This window comes from Leucopleurus acutus, assembly GCF_964270905.1.
Source record: "Leucopleurus acutus genome assembly, chromosome: 16".
Classification (NCBI taxonomy): domain Eukaryota; kingdom Metazoa; phylum Chordata; class Mammalia; order Artiodactyla; family Delphinidae; genus Leucopleurus; species Leucopleurus acutus.
The window spans coordinates 63,494,002-63,516,647 of NC_139158.1; the positions used below are offsets into that span (position 1 = coordinate 63,494,002).

Sequence of the window (22,646 nt, forward strand, 5' to 3'; positions counted from 1 at the left end):
TCTGTAAAAACTGCCACTGGTAATTTGATAGGGATTGCACTGAATCTATAGATTGCTTTGGGTAGTACAGTCATTTTCACAATATTGATTGTTCCAATCCAAGAACATGGTATATCTCTCCATCTGTTTGTGTCATCTTTTTTTTTTATGGTGCCAATTTTAAATACCATTTTATTTGACATTGCATTTTCCACTTACAGTACAGTGCTTGTAAAGTGCAGTGTTATTTCCTTTCCCTGTGCACATATTCCATGTTCAAGTATCAAGAATGCCGAGTTTATTACAGCAGCTCAACTTTAAAACTGCCATGGAATTTGCTACAAATTTGGGTCCTTCAATGTTTTGTGGAACAATGCTAAATCTATGCTAGGTTGGCTTAATCAACCTCTTCAATGGTGGGCCCAGAGGAGGCACCAGCAGATGGAGGAGCTCCACCACCAGGGAAGCCCCCGGGCATTCCTCCTGGCATTCCTCCTGAGCTCTGGTACAGCTTGGTAATGATGGGGTTACAGACTTTTTCTAGCTCCTTCTGCTGATGTTCAAATTCTTTTTTCTCTGCAGTCTGGTTCTTATCAAGCCAGGTGATTATTTCATTACACTTATCAAGAATCTTCTGTTTGTCCTCATCATTAATCTTGCCTTGAAGTTTCTCATTGTCAACAGTAGCTTTCATGTTGAAAGCACAGGATTCAAGAGAATCCTTCGAAGACAACTCATCCCGCTGCTTCTCATCTTCAGCTTTGTACTTCTCTGCTTCCTGAACCATGCATTCAATGTCTTCCTTGCTCAAACAGCCCTTGTCGTTAGTGATGGTAATCTTGTTCTCTTTTCCTGTGCTCTTATGCACAGCAGACATTGAGGATGCCATTGGCATCAATATCAAAAGTGACTTCAATCTGAGGAACACCACAGGGGGCAGGAGGTACGCCTGTGAGTTCAAACGTGCCAAGCAGGTTGTTATCCTTGGTCATGGCATGCTCACCTTCATAAACCTGAATGAATACCGGGCTGGTTGTCCAAGTAGGTTGTGAAGGTCTGCGTCTGCTTGGTGGGAATGGTGGTGTTGCTCTTGAGGTCAGTCATGACTCCACCAGAAGTTTCAATTCCAAGGGAAAGAAGAGTGACATCCAACAGCAGCAAGTCTTGAACATTTTCAGATTTGTCTCCAGATAAAATGGCTGCCTGGACAGCTGCACCATAAGCAACAGCCTCATCAGGGTTGATGCTCTTATTCAGTTCTTTCCCACTGAAGAAGTCCTGTAGAAGTTTCTGATTCTTGGGGATGCGGGTTGAACTACCCACCAGGACAATATCATGGATCTGAGACTTGTCTAGCTTGGCATCCTGAAGGGCTTTCTCCACAGGGTCCAGTGTGCCACGGAACAGGTCAGCATTCAGTTCTTCAAATCAGGCACAGGTAATTGAGGTATAGAAGTTGATTCCTTCATAGAGGGAATCAATCTCAATAGTGGCCTGGGTGCTGGAAGAGAGAGTGCACTTAGCATGCTCACAAGCAATACGAAGGCAACAGACAGCCTTCTTGTTCTCACTGATGCCCTTCTTGTGCTTGCACTTGAACTCTGCAATAAAATGGTTGACCATCCAGTTGTCAAAGTCTTCTCCACCTAAGTGGGTATCTCCAGCTGTAGACTTCACCTCAAAGATTCCATCCTCAGTAGTGAGGACTGACACATCAAAAGTGCCACCACCTAAATCAAAGATCAGCACATTTCTTTCTGCTCCAATCTTTTTGTCTAAGTCATAGGCAACAGCAGCAGCAGTTGGCTCGTTGATGATTCTAAGTACATTGAGCCCAGCAATAGTTCCAGCATCTTTGGTAGCCTGACGCTGAGAATCATTAAAGTAGGCAGGTACTGTGACAACAGCATTAGTAACAGTCTTCCCAAGGTAGGGCTTCTGCTATTCCCTTCATCTTTGTCAAAACCATGGATGACACCTCCTCTGGATAGAAACTTTTTATCTCTCCCTTGTATTCTACTTGAACCTTAGGCCTGCCTGCATCATTCACCACTATAAAGGGCCAATGCTTCATATCAGGCTGGACAACAGATCATCAAATCTTCATCCAATGAGGCGTTTGGCATCAAAACCCATGTTGGTGGGATTCTTGCAACTTGGTTCTTTGCAGCATCACCAATCAATCATTTGGTATCAGTAAAGGCGACATAGCTTGGGGTAGTTCGGTTCCCCTGATCACTGGCAATTATTTCCACCTTTCCGTGCTGGAAGGTACCCACACAAGAAAAGGTGGTGCAAGATCAATGCCAACTGCAGGTCCCTTAGACATGGCTGCTGAGCGCAGGCCCGGGTCCCCTGGAGGAGAAAACAGCAATCTGGAAAGCTGCTGCCGTGTTCAATGAGACCTGATTGTGTCTTCTTTGATTTCTTTCATCAGTGTCTTATAGTTTTCTGAGTACAGGTTTTTTACCTCCTTAGGTAGGTTTATTCCTAGGTATTTTATTCTTTCTGTTGCAACGGTGAATGGGATTGTTACCTTAATTTCTCTTTTTGATCTTTCGTTGTTAGTGTATAGGAATGCAAGAGATTTCTGTGCATTAATTTTGTATCCTGCGGCTTTACCAAATTCATTGATTAGCTCTAGTAGTTTTCTGGTGGCATCTTTAGGATTGTCTACATATAGTATCATTTCATCTGAAACAGTGACAGTTTTAATTCTTCTTTTCCAATTTGTATTCCTCTTATTTCTTCTTCTTCTCTGATTGCTGTGGCTAGGACTTCCAAAACTATGTTGAATAAGAGTGGCTAGAGTGGACATTCTTGTCTTGTTCCTGATCTTAGAGGAAATGCTTTCAGTTTTTCATCATTGAGAATGATGTTTGCAGTGGGTTTGTCATATAAGGCCTTTATTATGCTGAGGTAGGTTCCCTCTATGCCCTTTCTGCAGAGTTTTTATCATAAATGGATGCTGAATTTTGTCAAAAGCTTTTTCTGCATCTATTGAGATGATCATATGGTTTTTATTCTTCAATTTGTTAATATGGTATATCACATTGATTGACTTGCATATATTGAAGAATCCTTGAATCTCTGGGATGAATCCCACTTGATCATGGTATATGATCCTTTTAATGTGTTGTTGGATTCTGTTTGCTAGTATTCTGTTGAAGATTTTGCATCTATATTCATCAGTGATATTGGTCTGAAATTTTCTTTTTTTGTAGTATCTTTGTCTGGTTTTGGTATCAGGGTGATGGTGGCCTCATAATATGAGTTTGGGAGTGTTCCTTCCTCTGCAATTTTTGGGAAGAGTTTAGAAGGATGGGTGTTAGCTCTTCTCTAAATGTTTGATAGAATTCACCTGTGAAGCCATCTGGTCCTGGACTTTTGTTTGTTGGAAGATTTTTAACCATAGTTTCAATTTCATTACTTGTGAGTGTTCTGTTCATATTTTCTATTTCTTCCCGATTCAGTCTTGGAAGGTGATAAGAATTTGTCCTTTTCTTCCAGGTTGTCCATTTTATTGGCATAGAGTTGCTTGTAGTCGTCTCTTAGGATGCCTTTGTATTTCTGCTGTGTCTGTTGTAACTTCTCCTTTTTCATTTCTAATTTTATTGATTTGAGTCCTCTCCCTCTTTTTCTTGATGAGTCTGGCTAATGGTTTATCAATTTTGTTTCTCTTCTCAAAGAACCAGCTTTTAGTTTTATTGATCTTTGCTATTGTTTTGTTTCTATATCATTTATTTCTGCTCTGATCTTTATGATTTATTTCCTTCTGCTAACTTTGGGTTTTGTTTGTTCTTCTTTCTCTAGTTCCCTTAGGTGTAAGGTTAGATTGTTTATTTGAGATTTTTCTTGTTTCCTGAGGTAGGATTGTATTGCTATAAACTTCCCTCTTAGAACTGCTTTTGCTGCATCCCATAGGTTTTGGATTGTTGTGTTTTCCTTGTCATTTGTCTCTAGGTATTTTTTTATTTCCGCTTTGATTTCTTCAGTGATCTCTTGGTTATTTAGTACTGTGAGTACTGTGTTGTTTAGCCTCCATGTGTTTGTGTTTTTTATGTTTTTTTCCCTGTAATTTATTTCTAATAAACCATAGCGTTGTGGTTGGAAAATATGCTTGATATGATTTCAATTTTCTTAAATTTACTGAGGCTTGATTTGTGACCCAAGATGTGATGTATCCTGGAGAATGTTCCATGTGCACTTGAGAAGAAAGTGTAATCTGCTGTTTTTGGATGGAATGTCCTATAAATATCAGTTAAATCTATCTGGTCTATTGTGTCATTTAAAGCTTTTGTTTCCTTATTAATTTTCTGTCTGAACGATCTGTCCATTGGTGTAAGTGAAGTGCTAAAGCCCCCCACTATTACGATAATTACAACAGTAACTATTGTGTTACTGTTGATTTCCTCTTTTATAGCTGTTAGCATTTGCCTTATGTATTGAGGTGCTCCTGTGTTGGGTGCATATATATTTATAATTGTTATATCTTCTTCTTGTATATTTTTTATAAATTTATTATTTATTTTTGGCTGTGTTGGGTCTTCATTACTGCATGCAGGCTTTCTCTAGCTGCAGTGAGCAGGGGTTACTCTTCCTTGCAGTGCACGGGCTTCTCACTGCAGTGGCTTCTCTTGTTGTGGAGCATGGGCTCTAGGTGCACGAGCTTCAGTAGTTGTGGCTCGCAGGCAATAGAGTGCAGGCTTAGTAGTTGTGGCTCACGGGCTTCACTGCTCTGTGGCACATGGGATCTTCCTGGACCAGGGTCTGAACCCGTGTCCCCTGCACTGGCAGGCATATTCTTAACCACTGCACCACCCGGTAAGCCCTTGTTCTTGGACTGATCCCTTGATCATTATGTAGTATCCTTCCTTGTCTCTTGTAACATTCTTTATTTTAAAGTCTATTCTATCTGATAAGAGTATTGCCACTCCAGCTTTCTTTTGATTTCCACTTGCATGGAATATCTTTTTCCATCCCCTCACTTTCAGTCTGTATGTGTCCCTAGGTCTGAAGTGGGTCTCTTGTAGACAGCATATATATGGGTCTTGTTTTTGTATCCATTCAGCCAGCCTGTGTCTTCTGGTTGGAACATTTAATCCATTCACAGTTAAGGTAATTATTGACATGTATGTTCCTGTTACCATTTTCTTAATTGTTTCGGGTTTGTTTCTGTAGGCCCTTTTTTTTTTTTTTTTGCGGTACGTGGGCCTCTCCTGTTGTGGCCTCTCCTGTTGTGGAGCACAGGCTCCAGACGCGCAGGTTTAGCGGCCATGGCTCACAGGCCCAGCTGCTCCGCGGCATGTGGGATCTTCCCAGACCAGGGCACGAACCCGTGTCCCCTGCATCGGCAGGCGGACTCTCAACCACTGCGCCACCAGGGAAGCCCTCTGTAGGCCCTTTTTCTTCTCTTGTGTTTCCCACTTACAGAAGTTCCTTTAGCATTTGTTGTAGAGTTGGTTTGGTGGTGAATTTTCTTAGCTTTTGCTTGTCTGTAAAGCTTTTGATTTCTCCATCAAATCTGAATGAAATCCTTGCTGGGTAGAGTATTCTTGTTTGTAGGTTCTTCCCTTTCATCACTTTAAATATATTGTGCCACTCCCTTCTGGCTTGTAGAATTTCTGCTGAGAAATCAGCTGTTAACCTTATGGGAGTTCCATTGTATGTTACTTGTCGTTTTTCCCTTGTTGCTTTTAATAATGTTTCTTTGTCTTTAATTTTTCTCAACTTGATTACTACGTGTCTCAGCGTATTTCTCCTTGGGTTTATCCTGCCTGGGACTCTCTGTACTTCCTGGACTTGGGTGGGTATTTCCTTTCCCATGTTAGGGAAGTTTTCGACTATAGTCTCTTCAAATATTCTCTCAGGTCCTTTCTCTCTCTGTTCTCCTTCTGGAACCCCTATAATGCGAATGTTGTTGCGTTTAATGTTGTCCCAGAGGTCTCTTAGGCTGTCTTCATTTCTTTTCAGTCTTTTTTCTTTATTCTGTTCCATAGCAGTGATTTCCACCATTTTGTCTTACAGGTTGCTTATCTGTTCTTCTGCCTCAGTTATTCTGCTATTGATTCCTTCTAGTGTATTTTTCATTTCAGTTATTGTATTGTTCATCTCTGTTCTTTAATTCTTCTAGGTCTTTTTTAAAGATTTCTTGCATCTTCTGATCTTTACCTCCATTCTTTTCCCAAGGTTCTGGATCATCTCCACTATCATTATTCTGAACTCTTTTTCTGGAAGGTTGCCTATCTCCACTTCATCTAGTTGTTTTTCTGGGGTGTTATCTTCTTCCCTCATCTGGTACATAGTCCTTGGCCTTTTCACTTTGTCTATCTTTCTGTGAATGTGGTTTTCATTCCACAGGCTGCAGCATTGTAATTCTTCTTGCTTCTGCTGTCTGCCCTCTGGTGGATGAGGCTATCTAAGAGGCTTGTGCAAGCTTCCCGATGGGAGGGACTGGTGGTGGGTAGAGCTGGGTGTTGCTCTGGTGGGCAGAGTTCAGTAAAACTTTAATCTGCCTGTCTGCTGATGGGTGGGGCTGAGTTCCCTCCATGCTTGTTGTTTGGCCTGAGGCGACCCAGCACTGGTGCCTACAGGGTCTTTGGTGGAACTAATGGTGGACTCTGGGAGGGCTTATGCCAAGGATTACTTCCCTGAGCTTCTGCTGCCAGTGTCCCTGTCCCCATGGTGAGTCACAGCCGACCCTGCCTCTGCAGGAGACCCTCCAACACTAGCAGGTAGGTCTGGTTCAGTTTCCAGTGGGGTCACTGCTCCTTCCCCCTGGGTCCTGATGTGCACACTCTTTTCTGTGCCCTCCAAGAGTGGAGTCTCTATTTCCCCCAGTCCTGTCAAAGTCCTGCAATCAAATCCTGCTAGCCTTCAAAGTCTGATTCTCTGGGAATTCCTCCTCCCATTGCCAGACCCCCAGGTTGGGAAGCCTGACATGGGGCTCAGAACCTTCACTCCAGTGTGTGGACTTCTGTGCTATAATTGTTCTCCAGTTTGTGAGTCACCCACCCAGTGGTAATGGGATTTGATTTTATTGTGATTGCACCCCTCCTACCATCTCATTGTGGCTTCTCCTGTGTCATTGGACATGTGGTATCTTTTTTGGTGAGTTCCAGTGTTTTCCTGTCAATAATTGTTCAGCAGTTAGTTGTGATTCTGGTGTTCTCCCAAGAGGAAGTCCTGAGGGATCTTTTAATATTATCAAGAGTAACAATCAGCACCACCATTTACTGAGCATCTAGTTCATGCTCCCACACTATGCTAAGTGTTTCACATGCACCATCTCATTCATTTTTTTTCCTCCTCATCTCATTCAATCTTTACATTTACTCTATGCAGTAGGGACTGTTTCAGTCCCCATGTTATAGACAAGGAAACTGAGGTCCTAAACAGTTAAGTGACTTGCTTAAAGTGATAATGCCAGGAAGTGCTAGAACTAGAATTAGCTATCAGATCTGTGTCGACTGAAAAAAAAATGCACAACCTAAAAGTTGAGAGTTATGTTTTATGTGGCGGACAAAACTGAGGACTTAAGCCTGGGACACAGCATCTCAGATAGCTCTGAGAGACTGCTTCCAAAGACGTAAGAGAGGAGCCAAGATATATAGTAGTTTTTGCAACAAAGACCATGTAGTCGGAACATCAAAAGATTACTGTTAATTAGAGAAAACCAGGTATCTCAAGTTAAGGAATTTAGCGCTTTTCTATGTATGGGAAGATGCAAGCATCTGGGCTCTCTGAAATCATTCCTTTGATATGCACCTCAGCTATCTGGGCCTGTGCTTTCTCATCCTGAGTCTCCTCAGGGTGCACCTTCGGGGGTGGCTGCAGTGGCTGACCTCTAGATGGGGAGCATCCTGTTTCTATCCTGAGTTCCCTCGGGGCTCATCATAGGGGCAGCTGTAATGTGATGGCTTGAGGGCTGTGACACATTTGTTTACTGATTTTGCAGGTAACATTTTTTCATTGACATCTGTCTGACATCACAGCAGCCTGAGCTCTTACTCTGAACCACCTCTGATAGTACTGATTCTTCTTTTTCCTTGGGAAGCAAGCCCTGTCACTCAGGTCTCTTTTGGTGGAATAAGGAGAAGGGAAGGGTCCTTGGGCGGCAAACCTCAAGAATTTCTAGTTGTTGACAAACACCAACAGTGAATAAGCAGGAGTACCTATTAACACCTGTTTGTTTTCCTTTTGAAAGCCTAATGAAGATGACTTCAGAGGGATGGAGTATTTTAAGTAGCTCCTTCACCAAAGCCCCAACCTTTGAAGTAAAATCCAAGCTGCTCCACTAAACAAATCAATCTTGCCCACAGATTTGAGTTTCCTGGCCAACACCCCAACAAGGACATCACAATACAATGGCCTGGGCTTCCTCCTGGCCTGTGGCTCTCAGCGTGTCCCAGGCAACCCTGGGCTGCCACAAAGAAAGTCAAAGGAGGGCAAGTAGAAGGAGTCAAGGGGACAAAGCAAATGAGGCCACTCCCTTCTGTGGGGGCACCTGCTCCACGGAAGTCTGGGGAGAGAGGTACATAGTTTACTTCCACTGTCCCTATCTTCTTATCAATCAATTTATTTTAAATTATGTGCTCATTGAAGAAACTTTGGGAAAAAACAGATATGAGGAGGAAATAAAAATTACTCACGAACTTACTCTGCAGAAACAAGTATTACTCTTTTGGAATCTATTTCTATTTGTGTTGTAGTTTTAACATAGTTGAGATTATACTTTATTAAAATATACAATTTTGTATTCAGCTTTTAAAAAATAAATGTATCCTCACATAATTTACAATTATTTTCAAATATCGTGTGCATGGGTAAACTGTATTTTCTTTAATTACATGGGCAAACCATGTTTTACTTAGCCACTCCTCTCTCTACTTTGAAGTATTTTCCAATTTTTCTAATCATTATAAATAATCCTGCAATTAATGACTTAGCATCATAAAGCTTGGTCTGTAATTCTGCACTACTTTAGGATAGGTTATCAAAATTAAAATTCATAAATCAAAAGAACAAACACTTGAACTACTGCCAAACTGCTTCCCAAGAGGGCTGTACTAATTTATAAGTCAACTTGCCATGTGGGAAAATGCCAGTTTGATAGCACTTTGCCAGAACTGAGAATTATCTTCTAAAATCTTTGCCAATTTGAAAGGGAATAAAAAAACACTTCTTTGTTATTTCAATTTGCTTTTCTTTATTAGTTATCTAAGGAGTTGAATATTTTTTCATAGTTTTTAGTCATTTAGATCCCTTCTTTTGTGAAATCTCCCAACTGTTTTCTTCTTTAAAGAGTGAATTATTCCTTCACAAATTTTATTAAATATCTAATTATGTGGTACAAATGTGAAATATAGAAATATGACCTGCAGATTTTATAACTGAACTTTGTATATACTGCTAATAGGGATTACTAATATATTCAAAGAGAATAGTTCAGAGACCTAACTAAAATAGAATTCTTCAAATATTTTAACAGATTAGAAATGTTACTTGCAGCTGCCAACAATGGAAAATAACTTAAGTGTTCAGCAAAAGGGAAGGCCTAGGACCCCATGACAAACATACCTGAGGAATGGAAGTGGAGGTGGGGTGGGGTGGGATGATAAAAGACTTTTACTTCTCATTTCATATGTTTGAATTTCTTTTATTTTTACCACGTACTTGAACTACTCCTAAAATTTTAAAAACTTAAATTTTGATGTAAAGAAATTAACAAATGTGACTAATGTCATTCATGATTCATACGAAACAAGTAATAAAATTATAACAAAATTGTGCATACAATATTACAAAAATGTTCATAAAATTCATTTGACAGAAATCTAGAGTGACATAATAAAAAAATTTTTTTTCTGTGGAACCAAAACAATGTGGCTGCAAAGGAGTGACATATAACTTTTTTACTTTTTTTCCCCCAAACAAAATCATTCCATTGACTTAAAGGGTCTTTTGAAAGATGTTCTTAAAATGGCATACTTTACATTTTTGTGTGAGACTTCTATTGTACACACCTCAGAGAGCATGTCTTTAGTCTTTCTACCTCTGTGCTCAGCTATTTTAAAGGTGACATTTCCAAAGGCCAGTGTTCAATCCCTTCTGCCAGGCTGCCTCATACAGTCCTTACTTTAATGGACACCAGGCACCTTCATAAATGAGTCTACCTGAGCTGGACACTCTGGAAACAGGAACTGAGGCAGGGGATGTTCACAGACAGCAAAGAGTCATTTCAAGTAACCTGATAATAAGTTAAACTAAATGACCTACAGAAAGACTAACTACAACCACTCCAAGAGAAGCAATGTCTTATGAAGACCTAAGTCATTCCCATGTGCCACCCTAGAAAAGGTAAGTAAACTCTAAGTAAAAGGTCCTATGTACAACTTTTGAGTCTTTATTTCCTCAGTGTGCAAATTATTCAGCAATAATGTAGGGAAATAAGAGCTCTCATACACTTCTTATCCGAGTACACGTTGGTAAAACTCTTGAAGGCAATTTAGTGATAAATTTCAGAAATCCTAAAGAAGGTATACACGCAGTGACACAATAATTCTATTTCTAGGACTTTAGAGTAAGAAAATAATTGAACATGTGTGCGACAATTACTGTTAGAAATTACATTAGAAAATTAACTGTATGGGAATTCCCTGGCAGTCCAGTGGTTAAGACTCAGCACTTTCACTGCTGTGGCCCGGGTTCGATCCCTGGTTGGGGAGCTAAGATCCCAGAAGCCACATGATGAGGCCAAAAAATTTTAAAAATTAAAAATTAGAAAAAAGAAAGAAAATTATAGTATTTAAACAGCTGAAAACTGGGAAATTAACTAGATATTTAATAGAAGTTGGTTAAAGAATTTCTATTTATTCATCAAGACAACGGAACAGTAAGCAGCCATGAAAAATGACAGACTAAATGTTTACTGACATGTGGCAGACTGTATTTTTGTCCCCAATTCTTAACCCCTCCCTATGTCCAGGCTCTTTGCCATATAACTTTGCAGTGCCCCCCCCCCCATTGTGGACAGGATGGAAATACTCACACCTGAGATCAGCCATGTTTTGTTTTGATCAATGTGATGTAAGCACACGTGATACAACCAGAAACTTCAAAAGCTCAAGCCTGATTGGGCTTGCTCACAGTTGTGTCTCTGCCATCACTATAAGAAGAATATGCCTAAATTAGTCCCCTGGTCCATGAGGATGACAGACATGTGGTGAAGAGCCCAGCCTAGATGAGCCAACTACAGTCAGCTGCTGATGCACGAATGAGCCCCCATGAAACCAACAAACTGCCTAGCCACATTCAACCTAGATCAGCTGACACCTATCTGACTTACAGACACATGAGCTAAGTAAATGCGTATTGTTGTTTTAAGCCACTGAGTTTTGGAGTGGTTTGTCAAATAACATTTTTGTGATGACAGTTAACCGATACAATATTTAAAAGTGTAAAAGAAAAATGAGGGAAAAATCTGGAAATATATACCTCCAATGCTAATAGACTTCTAGTGAAAAATGGTAGATTAATCACATGTATATCATCTTTCCCTCCAATAACCTCACTAAAATGACAATAAAGCATTAAAAATAGTCTTAAATAACAAATTAACAGAAGAGACTACAGCAAAATAAATTTTAACATAATAGTGGAAACATTAAAAGCAGGAGGAAGAGGGATAAATGACTGAGCATTATGGAAGAAATTACAGCTCAATGGCCTGCAGAGAGGAATACCAATAAAAATCAGGCCAACTCACCCCATACAACTTCTGAGAGATCCAGCACCTTGAAGGTATCAGATACTATGGCAGGTGGGGGTAAGTTACAGAGATGAGAATCAAGCTGAACGTTTGTATACAGACCAGACAGAACCCCAGGTCTCACCTCAACTATGTGCAGCCAGGTGACTATCCCTACATACCCCATCCTTCTAACATTCTTAAATAATAAGCAGACAGCCAAGGATCACCATAAATAAGAGAAAATCTACCCATATGAAAGACAGAGCCCAAGACAAACAGAAAAAAAAGGCAGGGCGGGGTGGGGGGGGGGGGGAGGGAATCCAGGAAGACAAAGAGATTATGCTTAGAACAAATGGAAACTGAAAACAAAAACAAAACCAAGAAAACTCAGAGAGATAAGAGAGGATATCATGATGATAAAATAATAATGATGCTTCAAAGAAACAACTGGAGACCAAGAAAGAACTTAAATCAATAGAAAATAAAACACACAAATTAGATCTATCCAAAAAGTCCAATATCCAATAGACACCCCAAACGAGAGGACAGAGAAAACAGAGAGGAGAGAGAATTTGAAAAACAGTACTGGAATATCTTCTAGAACTAAAGGACACTAGTCTCTATTTTGAAAGGGCCTACCAAGTACCCAGTAATGAATGAAAAAAAGAACTAAGTAGACATAGCATCATGAAATTTCAAAATACTGAGGATAAAAAGAAGATCTTCAATCTTTCAAAGAAAAAATTAGGTTACGTATAATGGCTTCAAACTGTCCAACAGCAACCGGGATGCTAGAACACAGTGAAGCAATGCCTTCAAAATTCTGAAGGAAAATTTTTTCCAGTCTAGAATTCTATACCTTGCCCCAACTATTAATCTGGTGCTAAGTTAAAAAAACACATTTTTTCATGTGTGGAATGATTCAAAATACATATCTCACACACCTTTTCTTAGAAAACTACTAGAGGAAGTACTTTAGCAAAACCGAGGAAAAAAATCAGTAAATGAAAAAAGGAATCTAGGAAAGGGATACAATACAAGAGAATCATAAGGAAAAGTTCCACTATGACAGCTTTGCATCAAGACCAGACAACAACCAGGACAGACTGGTACAGGATGAAAGATGTGTGAGGCAGATCTCCAGAAAAATAATGGAACCAATAAACTATTTGATGTACTTAACATTTTTTTAAAAAACTACAGACCTACTTTGTTTTACTGTACTTTGCAGATATTGTGTTTTTTACAAATTGAAGGTCTGTGGCAACCCTGCATTAAGTAAGTCTATCAGAGCCATTTTTCCAACACCATTTGCTCACTTTGTGTCTCTGTGTCATGTTCTGGTAATTCTTGCAATATTTCAAAATTTTTCATTATTATTATGTTTGTTACGGTGATCTGTGATTAGTGATCTTTGATGTTACTCTTTTAATTGTTTGGGGGCATCACATGCCCATAATATGGCAAACAACTGATAAGTCTTGTCTGTGTTCTGACTATTTCACAGACTAGCTGTTCCCCCACCTCTCTCCCTCTCCTCAGGCCTCCCTATTCCTTCCTAATATTAAAATTAGGCCAATTAATAACCATACAATGGCCTCTGAGTGTTCAAGTTAAAGGAAGTGTTGCATACTTCTCACTTTAAATCAAAAGCTAGAAATAGGGCTTCCCTGGTGGCACAGTAGTTAAGAATCTGCCTGCCAATGCAGGGGACACAGGTTTGAGCCCTGGTCCAGGAAGATCCCACATGCCACGGAGCAACTAAGGCCATGTGCCACAACTACCGAGCCTGCGCTCTAGAGCCCACAAGCCACAACTACTGAAGCCCGCGTGCCACAACTACTGAAGCCCGTGCACCTAGAGCCCGCACTCTGCAACAAGAGAAGCCACTTCAATGAAAAGGCTGCACACCGCCACTAGAGAAAGCCCACGCGCAGCAATGAAGACCCAATGCAGCCAAAAATAATAAATAAATAAAAGGGAAAAAAAAGCTAGAAATAATTAAGCTTAGTGAGGAAGGCACGTCGAAAGCTGGGATAGGATGAAAGCTAGGCCTCTTGCACCAAACAGTTAGCCAAGTGGTAATGCAAATGTAAAGTTCTTGAAGGAAATTAAAAGTGCTACTCCAGTGAACACATGAATGATAAGAAAGCAAAACAGCCTTATTGCTGATATGGAGAAAGTCCAAGTGGTCTGGAGAGAAGATCAAACCTGTCACAACACTCCCTTAAGCCAAAACCTCATCCAGAGTAAGGCCCTAACTTTCTTCAATTTTATGAAGGCTGAGAGAGGTGAGGAAGCTATAGAAGAAAAGTTTGAAGCTAGGACAGATTAGTTCATGAGGTTCAAGGAGAGAAGCCTGTCTCCAGACCATAAAAGTGCAAGGTGAAGTCGCAAGGGCTGATGTAGAAGCTGCAGCAAGTTATCCAGAAGATCTACCTAAGACAATTAATGAAGGTGGTTACACTGAACAACAGATTTTCAATGTAGACGAAACAGCCTTATTTCAGAAGAAGATGCCATCTAGGACTTTCATAGCTAGAAAAGAGAAGTCAATGCCTGGCTTCAAAGCTTCAAAGGACGGGCTGATTCTCTTATTAGGGGCTAAAATTTTTTATCAATAAAGTATATTTAAATTAAGCTATGTACATTTTTTTAGACATAATGCTATTGCATACTTAACAGAATATAGTATAGTGTAGACATAACTTTTATCTGTGCTGGGAATCCAAAAAATTCGTGTGACTCACTTTATTGCAATATTTGCTTTATTGCTGTGATCTGGAACCAAACCCACAATATCTCTTAGGTATGCCTGTATTGTTAGGCACTTGAAAGATCTAGCAGAGCAATTGAGGGGAAAAAAGTGATTGGTACAGAAAGATAAAGCAAAACAAAAACAAAAACAAGCAAAAACCCCACAATTACTAATCCCAGAAAAAATAAAAGGTTGTACAAGAAAGAAAAAACAACCATAGTTATTACTTTTCCCAGCAGTGAATAATACATATACTGTCATAAAATATAGGTACCAACTACTGATTTAATCAAAGCTGTGACATAACTTCTCTAGGAAAACCAGGTAGAAGGGAAGTGAAGATATTGGTAAAAGAAAGCTAAATCTTTATCTCCCATAATAAGAATACAATAGATAATGTCTAAAATTTACAATTCATGAAACAGCAATACGAGGTCTTATTTGGAAATATGGAAATAAATACTAGCAAAAAAAAAAAAGTAGTTCCATCAAAGAAGTTGAACTAGGGATGGGAAGAAAGGGGCAGAACACTGCTATTCTCATTGTAAGCCTTTTAGAAGTTTTTGTTTTTTGTTTAAACTATGTTAACAGTGACGCTCTGAGTGGTAGAATTTCAGGATGTTTTAATTAATTTTTTTCTCTTGGCTTATTTAAATTTTCTATAAAATTACTTGTGTAATTTAAAAAAACGTTTTTAAGTGTTTTTTTTTTTTTTTTTTTAATCCACAGCATAAGTGTTACAAAAGCCTGCACAAATTAGGGACTGAACTTCCTTTGGGGCCTTACCTTTTATCGTGGTCAAAATGAAGAAAGCAATGAGGGTGTTGTTGATGGCGCAGGTAGACTTGGCAACACAAGACAAGACTGTGTAGGGATTTAAGAGATAGCTGGGGAAAAACACACATATTTGGCATTAGTAATCCTGGTCAAAGGACCAGGGAGTCCTGGCCACCATAGCCAGGAAGTTCAAGAGGTTTACTAAAACCATACTCAAGGGAAGGCAACTTCTTAGAAATAAGTTTTCCTAAGTAAAAGAGGATGGAGTGGGGTGGTGGCCAGTGAGTAAAAGGCACTGAACATTCACTGCCTATTCTGTGCTATGTGTTATATGGAAAACCATCATATTTCATCATCACGGATCCTGTAAACCAGCAATAACATCATTCCCATTTTGCAGGTGAGGAAACTGAGACTCAGTGGTTAAGTAGCCTAAGGTTTTACAAGCTAATAAATACATTCAAAATCAGGTCTTTCTGGCAATAAACCTATATTTTTTATTACTTCAGGTTTCAAAAATGATAAAAATTCTACCAATTCCCACAGAGCCCTATATTTTAGGAATGGCTACAGTTATCTCTGAAAACCAGGAAAGTACTGTTTCCTCAATCAGGTTCCTAAGCTCTGACATAGGCTACCTCATTCAAGAGGTGAGAGCAGCTTAAGTTTAGTTCTCTTGGCAGCCAAGCTATATCCACCAAGCCAGACCCAAAGGACAGAATAAGTATCTGCTGAATTCAGTAAGCTAGTGGCCATTGAACTTCACAGGACAACCTGAACTTTCACTGGGAGGGAATTAAACTGAAACAGTCTTTTCCTGAGGTGGGAAGGAATGGACCGAAAAAATAAATTTGAAATGCTGAATAGGGAAATCTTATACAGTCATAACTGTGTTTTTATTTATTTTTACCCTGCTTCCACAAAAGATTTGAGGCAGCTCAAATGAGAACAGATAATAAAAAGTGAGAGCAAAATTAAAATACAAATAAAGAATCAAGACCAGCGAAAGCATAAATAAAAGGAAAAAGTAAAGGCTAGGGAAAGAAGAACAAATGGGTCTTCTACAACACTGTAGTAATCAGCTTTAAATCTGGCTCTGAGTTTCCTGGCAGACAAAGTGAAAAGGGAGACCAGTTACATAATTCTGATTATCAGATAGGAAGAAACATACCAGTGTCTCAGGGAGAGATTATAATTATTATGCGCAAATAAAGACCTTAAATCCAATACCTCTCAGAGCTGTAAGATTAGCAGTTCTAAAGCTAAAGGCCCAGAAATTGTTGATTTTTTTTTTTCAGCAATTAGATAGGCTTGTTCTACAACCTTCAAAGAAATGGCTGCTGCTATTACAAAACTACCCCCTGGAGACATAGGAGTCCATAAGGGATTCATAATGTTGCCAAACCTCTAGTTCTATTAGGTAGTTTCCACCAATATTTCTGAAATACATAGATATGAACCGATACCTCAAATGTGTTTGGTGGGAGGAGAAAAAAAGCCATTTCTAAATAGCGGGTGATGTTCAAGAAGCAGGTACGCAGCCACCTATCTGGAATACTGAATAGAAGAGTCACACACAAGGCAAAGGGTTGAATAAACTGTCCTCATAAGGCCCCTTCTAAATGTGAAGCTCTAAGGTCATGTTTTTCCATGAGGAAACTTGTCTGCCTTGTTTTACTGTGTATCCTTAGGAACTAGTATATTATTAACATTTACTATTAGTTGACTGAATAATTATTCCCATTTGCCTATCTCAGGAATATAAACAGGAATAACCTGAAAGAATTAAAGTTATAGGCAGCACTGGTATTCCTAAAGAATTCTTTCATAGAGCCTCAGTAAGTTCCACTCTCTCATACTGGTCATCCAGCTGGGATGGGTCTGTTTGGTACTTTACTTCAGTTTTCTGAACTACAAATGGGGGACTAAATTCTATGTGAGACATAGGAGTTGCTTGAAATAACTGCTGCATAAAGATCAGAATTTTATGCAATCCATATATCACAATTGGAAAACCTTTTTTTTTTTAGAAACACTGGTTACAAGGAGGCTGGAACCAGATCAGCATCGAGTGAAAAAGCATTTGTGAAGGGTCGATTGTGCATGTGCTTGTGTGAGGCTTTGTCCCAACAGAGACAGGATGGCTCTGTCTCTTTTCCTGGCCAGAACCCCAGTTGTGCAACAGAAATATAGCAAATACTTGATGACTAAGACTGCAAATCTCCAAAAATACAACAAACAACATGAGAAAGTCTCATCAGATTTTCCTCACATTCATTGGCACTGAGCCCTGTTTTGTCAGAGAATACTTACAAGAGGGCCACTTTCAGAGGGATGTAACGCATTTCCATAGGGGTTCGGATGAGTTCGGCCACATCTGGGGCATACTGGTCTAGTTCTAGGAGGAGTTTCTGCTTTTTAAACTGGAAAAAAATGACAAAACACATGAAACAAATAACTTCCCATTGCTTTTAGGATGAAGACAAAAGTTCTTCCATGGCCCACATGGCCTGTCTGACCTGGCCCTACCTCTCCAGGGTCATTTCATGCTCGCTCCCCACACCTCTCACTTTCTGGGTTCAAGCACCATGAACATGCCACTGCCCTCCTGCTCCCAGTTCTTTGCATTTAACCTAGAACAAACAACCTCTTCTTCTCTTTTCCTAGTTAACTCCCACATAAGCTTTAGATTTTAGTTAAATTGTCACATCCTCAGGAAGGCACACTCACTGCCCTGACTGTAAAAATCTCATAACACTGTTCACAGTTAGAACTTTTTTATTTATTTATGTGACTATCTTTCTCCTTCACTATACTATAAGTTCCATAAGGGCAGAGACCATGTTTATTTGCGAATACCTGGCACAGTGAGCAAACGATAAATATCTGTTGAATGGCTAAATGAATGATTGAATGGCAAAGCAGTTTTTAGTCATTTTTAAGAGTTATCATCAGCGGCCTAAGGATTCCAAAGTTCCATCAAAGCGAAATATTTTCATGCAAAGTGGAACGATCCCCTGAATGTCACAGTGTCCTGGGTTTTCTTCTGAGCTCTCCTGTTTCAAGTTTTTGACTTCCACAGAGGAAGTGGGAAATGACCATGATGAAGAGAAGGAGGAGGAAGGCTGGGTGTGGCTGGGCAGCCGGATAGTTTACAGGGAGTGAGATGGGGGTGGAAAGCTCTTGCCTTCCCCTGTGCGTGTCCCAACAAGCTCATGGGTGTGTTCCAGATTGAAAAGAAGTTAGGCAACCCTATAAGCAAACATGGGTCACACTACAGATAGAAAAAGCCTCTGAACCCCAAATGGGTAGCCCTGCTGATTTAATGATCTTAGATAGTATAAAATCAATGCCGCAACCTATTATAAAACAGAGTAATTCAGAGAAGCCAAAGTAGTGTGTGATTAAAGATTTAAGGATGAAAACACAGATGGCAACAGAATACTGCATTACACCATTTACATAAAGTTAAAAGCATGCAAAATAACACTATATGTTACTTAGGTATATTTACAAATGCACAAAAAATTAAGGCCATGTGTGGGAACGATAAACACTAAATTCAGAACAGTGGTAACTGGAGAGAAGGAGTAAGGAGACGAAAGTATCAGAGAGAGGCAACTCTATGTAAAATGTTTTATTTTTTAGGCTGAAATAGGTTCACAGTATGTATTATTCTTTATATATTTTTGCATGTCTTAGATATTTTGGATATTTAAATTTTTAAACTAAAAAAAAATTTTTAAGAGCCATCTTTCAGTTCAAAAGAAAATCCCAGGATAATCATAATCATAGAAATACAGGTAACCACAGATTTCTTGCAGAGGTTTAGGTAGAGGCTTAATCAAAAAACCTGAACAGGGCTTCCCTGGTGGCGCAATAGTTGAGAGTCCGCCTGCCGATGCAGGGGACACGGGTTCGTGCCCCGGTCCGGGAAGATCCCACATGCCGCAGAGCAGCTGGGCCCATGAGCTATGGCCGCTGAGCCTGCGCGTCCGGAGCCTGTGCTCCGCAATGGGAGAGGCCACAACAGTGAGAGGCCCGCGTACCGCAAAAAAAAAAAAACCTGAACAAACTTCAAAAACCTCCCTTTGATCATCTCTGGGAGTCCAAGTTAAATGGTGGGAATTATCATCAGTAAGATTTATGCTGCCATTCACAGCTGGGGTTATTTAATTAAAAGGGAAAAATATAAACTAAGGTGTTTTTATCAGAGAGAAGGGGGCTGGCTTAGCAAACAAAGCAGTCAATGAGGACAGCTGCAGCAGTGGTGGAAGGACAGAGGCCCCACTAACTAAGGGTTCTAGAGTTCTACTGCAAAAAGAAGGCCACCTGGAGGGTGTGAGAGCCACAAAGAAGGCTGTTAAAAGGAAACAGGGAGTTCACCCAGTAGCAGCCAGAGAGACAGATGGGAATACAGGCCCATTCCCCAGGCTGGAAGCCAGCCAGCAGGACTACAGTAAGAGATGCAGGCAGTTAAACAGGGATATGTAGGCCCTGGGCAAAGGTGACACTGTGCCAACAAGGAAAGAAAACTTCCTTGTAACCCCAATCTTCCAAAATACTTTAAAACAGAAAGATTTTATGAAAGGAGAGTCTCCACGAGAGAAGGGCAGTCAGGTCAGCAGTCCCCAGATTCGATGCTACCTTTCTTTTTGTCTCCCCCAATCTCACCAGCACAGGTACCATTATGCCTGGCCTTAGAACTCAATATTGACTCAGATCTCCTAAGCACAGACAAAATCCCTTTAAAACATCCCCATGCATCCAGTTAGAGACAGGAAAGTGGCTAAAAATCTAAGGAAAATTAAACACACACACACCAAGAAAATATTAGAAGTATAAAAATAAATGAGGGGCGTCCCTGGTGGTGCAGTGGTTAAGAATCTGCCTGCCAGTGCTGGGGACACGGGTTCGAGCCCTGGTCTGGGAAGATTCCACATGCCCACAGAGCAATTAAGCCCGTGCGCCACAACTACTGAGCCTGCACTCTAGAGCCCGCGAGCCACAACTACTGAAGCCTGCACGGCACAACTACTGAAGCCCGCGAGCCTAGAGCCCATGCTCCGCAACAAGGGGATCCACCACAATGAAAAGCCCGCGCATCGCAACGAAGAGTAGCCCCCGCTCGCCGCAACTAGAGAAAGCCCATCCACAGCAATGAAGACCCAACACCGCCAAAAATAAATAAATAAGGTTAAAGAGTACAATTTAAAATCCAAAGATAGGTATATTTCTAGGTATATTCAGAAGCCTCAACAACAATGAGATTTAAAGCAGGAGAGGTTAAAAGTGACCTAAAAAGTAATTACCTGAATGTGTTACCTTTGTAATCATTAATCAGCTTTTCCATATGTATGTTATATTTTAGCAGAAATTTTTGAATTAAAAAAAATCTCCAGGGTGGAGTTTTCCTTCCCTTTTACCCACTACCCCACGCAGCCATTCCCCTGTCCCTTGAAAGGTTGATTTTTGCAAGGACATAATTCCCCTACTCCAAATAAAGAGATTCTTCTAATCACTGAAGCTGTGTCTACACCCCTTTGTATCCCCAAAACCTATAGGGGGGGTGAATATTCCACCCCCACTGTATCTCCAACTGTTAGCCTCAGCACATTCCAAATTCAGGAACCTATCCTCCAAATTCACAACCCTCTAAGCATAGTAGGGGATACAGGTTTTTATCACTCCCTATCAAACCACCTGCAGCTTTCTAACATGAATTCTGAGTTCCAAATAAGCGCAGTCTCAGCAAAGGACAGACTAGACTAACATTGCTTCTGTCAAGTGAGGCAGATGTAAAATGTCATGAGAATCAACTGGTCACAATCAATCAGCATTCATATTCCACATGCTCAAGTTGGAGATTGGGGTGGGGCTGGAGTCTTCCATCTCTGCACCATAGTTTACCAGGATGCATTTGGGTGCAGACACAGCTTCATTACCAGGGATAAAAAATCTCAAATTCTAGCAAGACTAAAATACTTCCAGACTATATGATATGGGCCCATTCTGACAAACTGGGAAAGATGTGCTAATATTCTATCCAAGTCAACAGTAGTATGTTAGTATCATCAAAGTCTGCCATTTAGAATGAGTTAATTTTTGACACAGGGTAAATGAAACTCTTATTCTAACCAAGAAACGTAATGTTCTAGTAGGCTGAATTCTGAGGATGGAGAAGCAAAACTATTCCAAATTTTTATTTGGTGATAAAGTTTTATCTTGGTGATAACAGATAGCATACCCTGCCTTGGTGTGCTCAAAACCAGGGTATTGACAATAGCTCATTCAGTTTTCTCTCTCCCTCTTTAAATCACACAAAGAAAAAAAAAAAGAGATCTCTATATGTTTCCATATAAAGTCAGAAATAACTAAGAAATAAATTAAAATTACTGACGCACTAAATTAAAAGTATCTCTTCTATTGACACTGAAGCTGACTTTGTTAAGAAACTCACTGAAACCTAGTTTCATTATTTCCCCATAAGCTTCTCCTGCCCTTAAAAATTGTTTTAATTGGAGTATATGACAGCTGATCAGTAAAAAAAAAAAAAGGAATGCATATGATGGTAGCATCTCTAATCAACTTTCATTAAAACACATTTCAGAAAAAAAACCCCAACACATTTCAGTTTTATATTTTCTTTGAAAAGATCTGATTGTGTTCTTAGATGAAAGCCACCAAACCTCCCTTAGATAGTCACATATATCCCATATATACATGCTATTTTTTTCTCCAGTGTTTTATATTTAAAACTTTCAAACTACAGAAAAGTTGAAAGAATAATTCAATAAAACACGTAGATCCACCAACTGTTAACATTTTGCCACATTTTCTTTATCTCTACACACACACACACAGACAAAAGCACACACGGGAACCATTTTTCTTCCAGAACCATTTGAAAGTAAGTTGTAAACATCATGACCCTTCACCCCCTAAATTTTTTTTAATAGATTTTTTTTATAAAACTTTTATTTGTTCTGGACTTAAATCCAGAATATATAAAGAAAACTTAAAACTCACTAATAAAAAGATAATAAGCCAATAAAAATGGGAAACAAGTTGATCAGACTCTTTACAAAAGAAAACATAAATGGCAAACAAACAAATGAAAATATGCTCAACATCATTAGTCACTAGGGAAGAGCAAATTAAAACCACAAGGAGATACCACCGGTGACATGCCCACTAGGATGCTGAAAGTAAAAGTACCAAGCACACTATGATAGGCAGACTAGTGGCCTCCAAAGATGTCCATTCTAATCACTGAAACATGTGAATCAATCCATCTTGTTGTAACAGTCCCCAAATAAGTCTTCATTATTGTTCTTTTACTCAGTAAATGCTTGTCCTTCCTTCCATCTATTTCCTTCT

General features: G+C 39.7%; 1 protein-coding gene and 1 pseudogene across 2 annotated transcripts in view; both read right to left on the reverse strand.

The window, feature by feature from the left end:
- PIGU (phosphatidylinositol glycan anchor biosynthesis class U) overlaps positions 1 to 22,646 on the reverse strand; it is a gene marked incomplete at its 5' end in the record, with an annotated part of 110,448 nt that overhangs the window by 62,743 nt on the left and 25,059 nt on the right. Inside the window, 2 exons of the mRNA XM_082858212.1 lie at positions 15,276 to 15,376; positions 17,580 to 17,689. Coding sequence (XP_082714338.1) covers positions 15,276 to 15,376; positions 17,580 to 17,689 — 211 coding nt within the window. The remainder of the gene's footprint in view (positions 1 to 15,275; positions 15,377 to 17,579; positions 17,690 to 22,646) is intronic.
- On the reverse strand, positions 241 to 2,308 carry LOC309972593 (heat shock cognate 71 kDa protein-like; annotated as a pseudogene). The gene has a single exon. The product of its transcript is annotated as a heat shock cognate 71 kDa protein-like (transcript).